Here is an 11,330-nt window from a genome sequence, read left to right on the forward strand (position 1 = left end):
GAAAGGTCAGACGGACTCAGGACCGTCATGAGTAGAAGCATGGATCAACAACACAATCTTATCTGTGAATTATAAGTTACTCAAGACAAAAATTAAGGTTTTTACAGCACTGTACTGCAAAACAGCTTCGTAGGTTACAGTTTAAAGAGGTGTCAGAAATTACCCCACAGTTAAACTAAGAACTTTTGATGTCAATAAGAAAATACGACGACCCAATTAAGGTCTTTTCAACTGAAACCTTGTTTTTGTGCCGATTTATGTCTCCAGCCGTGGAATGAACTGAGATGGTCTGAGGCATGAACACAGCCTGCAGGAATGTGATTTTCTCATACTGTTATCTCGGAGGGGGCCCCCTCCCGCGGCCGCGGCCTCGGCCCGGTCCGGCACCCGGCACCGGTCCAGCTCCTCTCGGCCCGGGCGGCCGGCTCACTGGCCCCCGAGCGTTGGGGTTGGGCGATGCCAGAGTCACGTCTCTCTGCAGATTAACGCCTTTACCGGCTGACCCGGGCTTCGTTTTAGTTGGCTTTGCTTCTAGCTCCGGCGTCTTTTCTGTTCAGGCGGAGACAGTGATACATCAGCTCAAAATCTAGATTTGAAGTCACACGCGTTAGATTTCAAGTCAGAACCAGAACACCTCGATGAATGCAGTCTACTGACCAGGCGCTGGTGGAGGAGCAGGGCGGATGAAGGGTTGGTTTGGCAGCAGGTCCTCCAGGTCTTTCATGACCTGGTTGGTGCTGTCCGTGTTGTTCCTCCGGTTCTTCTCTTCATCCCGAGCCTGGACAGACAGAGAGGGGGGGGACAAAAAAAGACAGGCAGGTGATAGAAAAATGTGGGGAAAGACATAATAGAGACGTTCAGGAAGAAAGAGAAAACAATAAGGAGGAACGCAACAGTTATGTTATCATCTATATTCTTTTTATTGTTTAGAAATGTGTGCCAGTCTCTCAGTACGTTCCCTTCCCTGTCGGTGGCTCTCAGCTCAGTGGTTCCTACTGAAGACTTGAATCTTTCAAAAACTGTCCACAAAAGTTTGATTTATAAAAAAGAGGCTCAGCAGTCTCCTAAAACAGCAGCTCACTAGTGTTTTTATCAAATGTTACTCAAACACGAGTAAATAGTGCATATGTTGGGGCACTATTTTTTGGGTGGGGATTAATACAAATTTCAGCCTGTTCTCCTTCCCGGGGCGTCAAAGACCGGCGCTTTGCCTCGTCCCGCTGTATGAGACGCACCGGGCTTTCAAGTAACTACAATGTAAACACTTTGGCGTCATTTGAGTTCGAGACAATCTCGTATAAAGACCAGAAAACCACAAAGGGCAGGAAGGTCAAGAACAGTGTTCAAGACTGAGTGTGGAGTTATTTTGAAGTTATGCTTGTGATGTTTGTGTCATGTTTTCCGTACCTTTGTTGCTAATTAGCACTGAACAGGTAGGACTGACAACGCCATGCCTTGAGCCATATTGCTAGTTAAAAATACTCGTACGCGGCACTTTATTTGTTATCAGAAGTATTTTGGCTATCTTACTTCAAACAGCGTACATTACTTGTATCCCCATTACTGACTTACCATCTGCATCTTCTTCTTCAGCTCCATGTTGGAGGTTTGATAGGCCTCAGACACTGAGTTCAGATAGTAGATGGCCAGTCTGTAAAGGAGAAAAGACGGGATTTGTCATTTTTCAGTGGCTGCAAAGACACGCACAGTGTGTGTGTGTGTGTGTGTGTGTGTGTGTGTGTGTGTGTGTGTGTGTGTGTGTGTGTGTGTGTGTGTGTGTGTGTGTGTGTGTGTGGTTCATCGTGTCTCCTCTACACTCACACCATGAGCAGGACAGCTGGTATGATGAGGCCTGGGTTGGCTGCATAGCTGAAAAGCGTCCCCAAGAAGGCTGGCAGGTCCAGGTCGATTGTCTCCATGATCACATCAAACATCTTCTTCTTCCCACTGCAAACATCCGCATGGTCAACATGTGTGTGTGTGAGTGCGTATTCACGCATCCTGTATGAGTGTTTTGTGCATGTGCTGTTACCTGAAAGGTCCGCAGTCAAATGAAGGCGGCAGGGTCATGATGGTATAGACGACAGGTAACAGGCTGAGGAAGAGGATGAGGAGCAGCAGACCCATGTAGAAGTTGTTGGACTTGGAGGCCTTGAAGACTCTCTCGTGTGGGACGTTGGTGGCCATGACCGCCCAGCACTGATAGTACATGGAGCTGAGGAGGCGCAGCACGTTGATGCCCACCAGCCCGGGAGCATAAAACGCACCCATCCTGAAATACACAGAGCATGACAGCACGTCATGTGATCATCATTAAATATCAAAGCTTGTTAATTCAGTTTAATTGATTACAAAGCCGGAACAACGTGTGGACAATTGTTTTGAGAAAATGAACGTGTGTACCAAGTGTCACGTCAATCCAACCAATAGTTGTTGAAACATGAATATTATATACATCCACTCAGGTATTCTAGATACATGCAGATACAATAACGCAGGCATGTGAAGTTACACACACAGAGGGGAGAAAAAAAAGGCAATGAACAAAAAAAGTTTCATACCAGATCATTCCTTGATTGAAAACCAATCCAAGTACATTACCGCTGATGTCAAACTCTCCATATGACGGCTGAAAGTGAACGGAGTCACGGATTAGTTACTACTTACTGAAAGCAGTTAAATAAAGTCCCCAGGTCAGCAGACAGAGTGTCAGCGTTACAAAACCATCTTTTCCTCAGCAGGGGAGTTCACTTCTTACTGAGCTATGGACCCATTTAAAAAAAACACCCTCAGTAAACCTTTTAAACGCTTCAGCTGTCAGACTCACAAATCCAGCCTCCAGGTCCCAGCACCAGCAGTAGTTGAGGAAGCGGACGATGACCGCTCTGGCAAAGTCACCGATCAGGATGGTCAGGTAGGACACCTGGATGTCCGACACTGTCAGCTTCACAAACTCCTGGAACAACACACATTCACACATAAGATGTTGGTATATCATCTTGATGATTGCAATGATGTGAGGTATTTAATAATATTTGTGGCTCGTGCTTCTGCGCGATATGAGAAAAGTAAACCAGTTTGTCATTTTTCTCACAATTCCGACGGCGGTCTCCCAGCAGGGTCCTCTGATGATATCGGCGGGGTTCATGGGGGGTGGAGTGGAATCGGTGCCGTTGAGCATAAGCGTGTAGTTGGCGTAGTACTCCTTCATGGCCCAGAGGCTGGCGTTCCTAATGGAGTCCTCTTCTTCTAGCTGCGGGACACAAAGCGAATCAGTTTAAGTTGTTTTGTTCCCGACAGAGAGACAAAACAATGCGGATTCAAACCTCTAGGGACCCTGAATGCACTCAGAAAATATCATAACAGTGTTACCACTTGATTTGAGTGTTTTTCTTGTGAGTGGAAGCTTTGGACTAAAAGTGGCACAAGAGGTAAGTTAAGGGGTCACCTATGAGGAAACATGGGTTTTTGAGACATAATACATATCTCTTATTCTGGTTCAAATATTTTTGGGATGCACATATTGACTGACTATCATTTCCGTCCTTCGCTCAACATCTCAAAGACATCTGTGGGGAATGCGGTCCTAGTTAGAAAACCATCTGTCTGGTCAGTCTGGAATGAGACAACTCTCACACACACACACACACACACACACACACACACACACACACACACACACACACACACACACACACACACACACAGCTGCTATACCTTGGTGTTGACCTCGTCAAACAGGGCGAACAGAAAGGTGTAGAGGTTTCCCAGGAAGAGGGCGAAGATGCGCCCGAGCTGCCACTTGAGGGCGATTCGTGGATGGTAGTCCTCCATCTCAGCGATGGTCTCAAACAGAGGAGGGCACACCAGCCCCAGCAGAGACATGATGAGCTCCAACTGTCCAAAACAGACACAATCAGGAATAACATATTCACGTCAGATAACAATTCATTAGAACAGATATTGATTTGCCCATATTTGTCTCTCTGCCTCAGTTTTTTTTTTTTTTACATATTTTGTCACTGTTATTTTGAGATTTGAGTGGGATGTGATGATGGAAAGTCTTTCCTCTCCTGTGTTTTGTCTTGCCAAATGTATGTTACAACATTACCTCGTTCTTTTCGTACCAGCTGAGGTCGGTCCTGTTTGCAAATTCCTGAGACCTCTTCACCACGAAGTAGATGAGGTATCCGCTGCCGCCAAGGCTGCAGGTGATCAGGAAGTTAGCCATGACTCTGAGGAACCTCCGCAGGTGAATGTTCTCATCCTTCTGGTTCTCCTGCTCATCCACGATGGACTCCTGCAGAAATGATGTACAGTCATTGGCGCCGTACAACCGTCGTACTGAAAAACCCTGCACACACATGTATGATTCTTGTAAAATGGTGGCCGTCGGTCACCTTGAAGCTGGTGGTGATGGAGGCGTATTTGTTGTCGGCGGTCTCTGAGTTGCCGATGAGGTAATCCCAGCTGGTGAACATCTTCCAGGCAAACGTGAACTCGCTGTCGTCTCCTTCTCCACCGCCGACATCGGCGTTCTTGGCCATTCTAAAGAAGAAGAAAAAACAGCCTTCGTGATGAGCATGTAGGCAGACAAACCTTTAACAAATTTAAACAATTGTTTTATCCTGGTGTCATCCAGTTCCGTCATCCCTGTGTTTGTTTGAGTCCTCGCTTTGATATAAAAAATCAGATCAAATCAAATGAATCAAACAGCAAATCTTATCCAACTCAAATCATTCTAATAATAATAATAATCAAAATTGGCGCTTGAGGAATTTCCCACGACTGAATTAAGATGCTGCCGCCTGGCTGAGACAGCATATGAATGAAAAGCAACCATTTAAAGCCCACCGAGCCGGTTGCTGAGGCAGACTCACGTGCGGATCACGACCATCAGGCTGTAGCCGAAGGTGCCGATGCCGACCATGAGGTAGGACAGAGGCAGCCTGAACTTCAGCAAGCCGATGGTCCTCTGGTTGTTGTAAAAGCCGTAGAACAGGACGGAGTATTTGCAGTAGCCCTAAGAAAAAAGAACATCATTGTTTACTTTTTGCATTTACTTTTGGACTCTTTATAGGGTCGTATATGTATGCGGCAAAACCAATGAGTGTTGGGCTGTTTATATCAACGCATATCAGACTCACGTTGAAGTCCATGAGGACAGAGTAGTCTTGAGCGGTGTCCTGCTCTGCTCTGGGTACAGTCTTCCTGGGAATGGACCCATAGGGAAGGCCCATCAGAACCTGGGAAATAAAAAGAAACATCTTAATTGATGCTGAGCTTTCCTCCTGCCGCCAGGGCCCCGAGACTCTTCAACAGGCGTCATCTCTTAATTTCTTTCTGATATCAAAGAGCATTATTGACTTACATTGAAAAGCATTTTCTGGTTTTACTGAATTTATCCATATATTTACTGGATTTTTATAATTAATTCCACAGTAAATATAATAAACAGCTTTTAACTAGTTGTTTTAACTATAGGTGTAATGCTTTGCTTTATGAAGAGATTTTATTCCAGTTTTATGATTCAGTAACAGGACATCATTTCACCTCAGGGATGACCACCAGTCCAAAAGTGAAACCAAAGAGGACCAGGTTCATGCCGTACATCCAGCGCAGGAAGATAAAGTAAGACGCCACTGATGACCCAAAGTGACCTGAAGACATTAAGGGGATCAATTAAACCAGCATCTGTCCACTAGGAGTTGCTGTACAGCTGATAAACATTGCTGTGTGCTGTGAACGCAACTTACTCTCCACTTCTTTGATTTTCCTCTCCCACGGGATACAGGCTGTTCTGAAGTTCTCAAAATCCCTCTGGAACTTGATCCATTTCTGGGATAAAAAAAATATATTTAAAATGATTGATGGAAAACCCACACACAAGAGAAGAAAAAAAGATAGAGTTTGGTTTGTGTGCTAACCTTTTTCATCATCACTTTGTATGCAAACCACTTCCTGCCTTTCCCTTTGCCCAAAGCTCCCTCGAACTTATCCACAAATCCTTGAGCCTCCCTGTGAAGAAACAATGTGAGATACATGTTCATGAGAGTGAGCTGTATTTATGTTTGTTTTTCCCATATTGATTTACTTCTAGACCCACAATAATATTATAATATTTCACCCAAATATTTAGCAACTGTGCACATATATAGTGCACATATATAGTTTCAGACGCAAAGTTGTGTGATATGTAAAAAGCTTTTGATATGTAATATTTCAAGTCGAGGTGATCTTTTTGATGTAAGATTATGGCTTTACTGTGCTGACTAAAATTAACCATTTTATTCCGCCTACAAATTTAATTAAAATGCATGGATTAATTTTCATGTCAAGGCTTGATACGTGGCTCAGGGTGTCTGGCCTGAGGTGAGAAACTTTTATCTCAAGCTGGAAACTAGGACAGCTGTATGATTACTTCAGGTTTAGGAGCCTCCGCTTCATCCTCCACGGCTTGTTCCTGATGGTGGCAATCAGCTTCTTCTTCTCCTCCACCTCCTCCATCAGCCGGGCCATCTCCCCCTCTGACAAGGACTCCTCCTCATCAGAGTTTGAGTTGGAATCAGATGAACTGGAGCAGAAAAAGGCAGATGGAGAAGGGAGTTTGTTGAAGCGAACACAATTGTGAAGTACTTGTGTCGCTGCTTCAGGCCCAAAGTGATTTATGTTAAACAGAGGAAACAAAACTCTTCAGCCTTGCTGGCGGCAATGTGACTCTGTGAGCTAAATGCTAATTTCAATATGTTGATGTTCAGCAGGTAAAATGTGTATTATGGTAGCTAGATTAGTTGACAACATTTACTAAACACAAAGCAAAGCTGAGTCTTAAAATAACTAGGTGACTTCTTACCTGTTGTCCTTTTTCTTCTTCTTCTTGTCATTGTCCTTGTCTTTCCCCTTGTCTTTCCCCTTGTCCTTCCCTTTGGCATCCCCCTTCTTACCCTTGCTGTCCTCCACCTCTTTCCCTCCTTTCCTCCCCCCTCCCTTCTGTCCCTTCTTCCCCTTCCCCACATCGCTATCCTCCTCATCACTGTCCTGAGCTTTGCCTCCTTTCTTCCTATTGGCGGCTCCCTTTTTCTTCCTCTTGGGAGCCTCGTCCTCGCTCTCATCCTCGTCATCATTGCCACCCCTGCGTTTCTTGGCGGGCTTCTTCTTGTTTGCCGCCCTGCGTCCCCTTGGAGCTTCATCCTCCTCGTCCTCGTCTTCGTCCTCACTGGGTGGTTTTTTCCCCCGGCCTCTGCCTTTTGCGCCTCCTCTTCCAGCTCCCTGCCTCCTGTTCGGTCTCCTCTGGGTGCCCTCATCTACATTGTGAACAAAGAAAAACACACAGAATACCACATTTGGTGTTCTTGTTATTTGATCGTTAGACGAGAATTCTTTTCAAATCAGTTCCATGACATGATGTTTTCCACTCACCATCACTCGCATCACTGTCAACCTCTATTTCAACTGGGGAAAGGACACACACAAAAAAAGCAAATATGTCACAAAATGATTGATTGTGACATTAACACTTTATCTCACGTGTCATCAAGTCAACATTTTAATTGGTCCAATACTTTGCTGGATGATCAAGTACCTGCAGGAACTAACACCATGCCTCAACTGCACTTTAGCATTTAGTGCTAATAGCAACTGTGAGCATGCTAAGATGGAGAACATTGTAAACATGAGGTGCTAAACATCAGCAAGCTAGCATTCTCATTTTGAGCATGTTAGCCCGCTGATGTTAGTATTTAGCTTAACACACCATTTACCAAAGGGGGGAAGGAACGGTCATTAATTCTTGTAATTGAGACCTCTGTGCTTAATAATCCATATCTTAACTGTGAGAAGAGGTTTTCTTGAAAATAATGAAAACACCTCTCTAATTATTTTCTTTGGGAAATGAAATGCACTAATATTGAAATTGAAAGAATTTTCTAGAATGAAGTTGTAAGATAATAAGCTAGTATAGTGGCCTACCTTATTCTGTGATGGGGACTAAAAAACGATTGGATTTTTTAATGGAAGCAGAAGTAATGAGTGATATATCATAGTAGGGAGTGTTACTCAACACATTAACACACTAAACTCTCTGTGGAGTTTCTGAGAACTAGTTGTACTATGAATCTGTTTTTCTATGACTGGGTCTCTCTTGAGAAAGTATCTTTAACATGCATTTGGTATCATTTTCTTAACTGTGCCCTAAACGTAGTTCCAGGAACTCAGCCCAACAGTGTGGGCGGAGACCAGTGGAAACAGCAGCAGAACTGGTGGTGATGACATGTCAAGCTCTGCTAAGGCCCTGCTTGTGAGAAAGGGTCACATGACCCAAGTCCACACCTCTGCAGCGTTTTATGTTGTATAAAGTCTGTAAGTAGTAAGTGGTCTTACACTTTACTGCACAAATCACCCATTTTTATGAGCTACACAACTATTATCATTCTGACCTCCAAAGCCAAGCACTCCAGTCTCTCGAATCTTTAACTCACCATCATCGTTTGAAACGGTGTCTTTTCTTCTCGGCATGATGAAAAACGAAAAAGAGCGTCCCGTCCCCTGTGTCCTCTGCAGCGCTGGCCCAGTCGACACCCCAGCAGGCTGGCTCTCCTCTGCCTTGGCTCCCCACCAGCACCCAACTCAGGTATCTGACGGCGCCGTCACTATGACGACTACCGCATGTGACCTGCTCTCAACAGGTGTTGTTGGATAAGTGCAGTTCTGGAAACCAAAGATGATCTACTGTGGCTTTTCAAGCAGAAATGCTAGGTTATTCTCCAGGACACGGGCCATATATATAATTATATATATATATATATATATATATATATATATATATATATATATATATATATATATATATATATACTGTATACATATTCATCATTACCACAGAGGAGGCGGTGATATACAGCTCAGGGCCACACCATGGATCACATCAGGCCCTTGACTCTTAAAACCATTCAGTGTGGCTCTACTTGGCCCGACGAATGTGTCCTGCTTTGTTTTTCCAAAATAGTCAAAGGACCAACTACAGTGCAGAGAGACACTCTCATTCATCTTGTTATTGGAGAACACACACACACACACACAGAAAAGAGAGAGAGAGAGAGAGAGAGAGAGAGAGAGAGAGAGAGAGAGAGAGCAAGAGAGAGAGAGAGAGAGAGAGAGAGAGAGAGAGAGAGAGAGAGAGAGAGATGCAAGAAGACCAGGCGGTCTAAAGGTTTAATGAAGGTTTAGGTTTCTCTCAGAGAGGCTCATTAGGCAAACAGACACTCTGAGATGACGTTGCAGTTCCAGTGTATGGACATCTTTTCAAAAGCAACACAGCAGGTGTAGAGTCAGCGAAGTCTCACCGGAGACTGAACAGCAGCTACCTCTGTAGCTGAAACCGTACGGGGAACCACCTCGTACACCCCATACCGGCTCATTAAATAATAGAGTGGAGCTCACTTTTCACATCCAAAATGATTCCATTACATGGTTGTCGGTTCCACGCAGGTGAGACGTGGATCACGCCCTTTCAGTCTCGTGTCGGTGTACGTGCGAGTGCGCCTCAGGTGGCCCATCGGCTGCTTTCCTGCCCGCCTGGGTTCATATGTTGAGAGAGTGGTATAATTAGTGATTCCTATTTAGATCCTCAAGCACTGTTATTCAGCCCACAGAACAACCAATTCTTCAACTGAAAGTGGGCATACATTCACTATTGTAAGTTTATATATATTTATAAGTTCATTTATGAGGGCTTCCATGCATATACACATTGGTTTGTACAAGTGTGTATGTATTAAGCTGCCAGTATGCTCCAGAAATGCTTGTTGAATAGCTTTTGGAATTTCTTTGTCACTTTTTTGTGAACAACAGATTGCGACGCTATGAATGCAATGTGTGCCTTAATCCCCATATTTAAACAATACGGAGGCAGAGGTTCAGTTAAACCTGCGTTACATTAATAGAAGTTATCTCGGTGTAAATCCAGTTCTATGAATATGTCCGTAGGCGGAGCCTTCACTGTATAAACACACTGCGACCCTATGAGAGGACAAAGGTCACATGAAATAGAAAAAGCTGCCAATATAACATAATAATACATGTCATAATTTTGTTTAAAACATCTGGATATGTGTGTGTGTGTGTGTGTGTGTGTGTGTGTGTGTGTTGTGTCTTTGTCCAGCTTGTCATTTTGGTTTTGTTACATACATATATAGCAATAATAAGTCAACATGGATAACTGACATTGTTAAATGTGTTTTCATTATAGATCCGTGCATTATATCTTCCATAAAACGCCCTGAGGGCCGTCTTGTCCCCTTGATGTCTTGTTCCCTACACAAACAGCTGAAATGAACCAGTTTGGGCAAATCTGGACACGCTCGTGATGCTGACATGCATTTCTAAACACCTGCATGTCTAAAAACCCATCAGACGTTTCTAAATCAATATTTCATGCATCGCCACGCATGAAACATGCATGAGCAATTAAAAGTTAATGGATTGCGTCTCACAAATGCTGCATTATTACTGCACATCCGTGACCGAGCAACAAAGTGTGTGTGTGTTGCATGTTCATAGTCAGAATTGTAAACATTAAACTCAAACTATTACAAGAGAACATCTTGCGATTGGATCGCGTCAGCCGTGAAGTCAACCTCCCTACTTCCTACCTCCCTACTTCCTACCTCCCTACTTCCTATCCGCTTCCACGGTGTCGAGTGTTGACTGCACGTGTCGTCTCTTTATGTTTATATTTTTTTGTTGTTTTTAAGCATTTCATCCTTTTCACCCACTGAACATGTGTAAGCATAGTCATGTTTGGGCTTTTGTTTTAATGCGCCACTCTAAACAAGAGTATATAAATATGTTATGCCACCTAGTGGCTATTTACTTACACTAAAAATGTGAATTGGCATATATATATATTACTTGGCCAATTATATATATATATATATATATATATATATATATATATATATATATATATATGCCAATTATATATATATATATATATATATATATATATATATATATGCCAATTATATATATGCCAAAACTGCTGAAATTTACACTTCAAACTGAAATGTGGGCGTGCATCAGTACCACACTTATTTATGAAAACTCATTGTTGATAATTTGCAAACGCTTTTATTTAGACGTACTGAATTTAGTCACACTGGCAGCGCCGTTTGTTTTTACATGCATTTAAGTAACATAAAATACAAGTTCATCCCCCACAAAAACTGTACAAAGTTATGTTATTATGCAGTGGAAAGTAAATGTTCTTAAAATATGTAGATCTGTATAATGTGACACTGGCACTTTAGGAGCATGACATCAGCAGCTGCTGT

General features: G+C 43.3%; 1 protein-coding gene across 1 annotated transcript; it reads right to left on the reverse strand.

Annotated features, from left to right (window-relative positions):
- Window positions 1-334: 334 nt before the first annotated feature.
- tmc2a (transmembrane channel-like 2a) lies at window positions 335-7,601 on the reverse strand (the record flags this gene model as incomplete). Its single annotated transcript, XM_079234925.1, has 20 exons — window positions 335-549; window positions 658-778; window positions 1,573-1,651; window positions 1,822-1,947; window positions 2,033-2,272; window positions 2,562-2,629; window positions 2,828-2,956; window positions 3,095-3,253; window positions 3,718-3,897; window positions 4,112-4,300; window positions 4,401-4,548; window positions 4,881-5,023; window positions 5,148-5,246; window positions 5,554-5,660; window positions 5,757-5,838; window positions 5,928-6,018; window positions 6,422-6,574; window positions 6,854-7,304; window positions 7,420-7,452; window positions 7,583-7,601. The coding sequence occupies 20 exons, from the start codon at window positions 7,599-7,601 to the stop codon at window positions 335-337; spliced, it is 2,832 nt and encodes a 943-aa protein (XP_079091051.1).
- Window positions 7,602-11,330: the final 3,729 nt, after the last annotated feature.

Source organism: Taurulus bubalis (assembly GCF_910589615.1).
Source record: "Taurulus bubalis genome assembly, chromosome: 19".
NCBI classification, from domain to species: Eukaryota; Metazoa; Chordata; class Actinopteri; order Perciformes; family Cottidae; genus Taurulus; species Taurulus bubalis.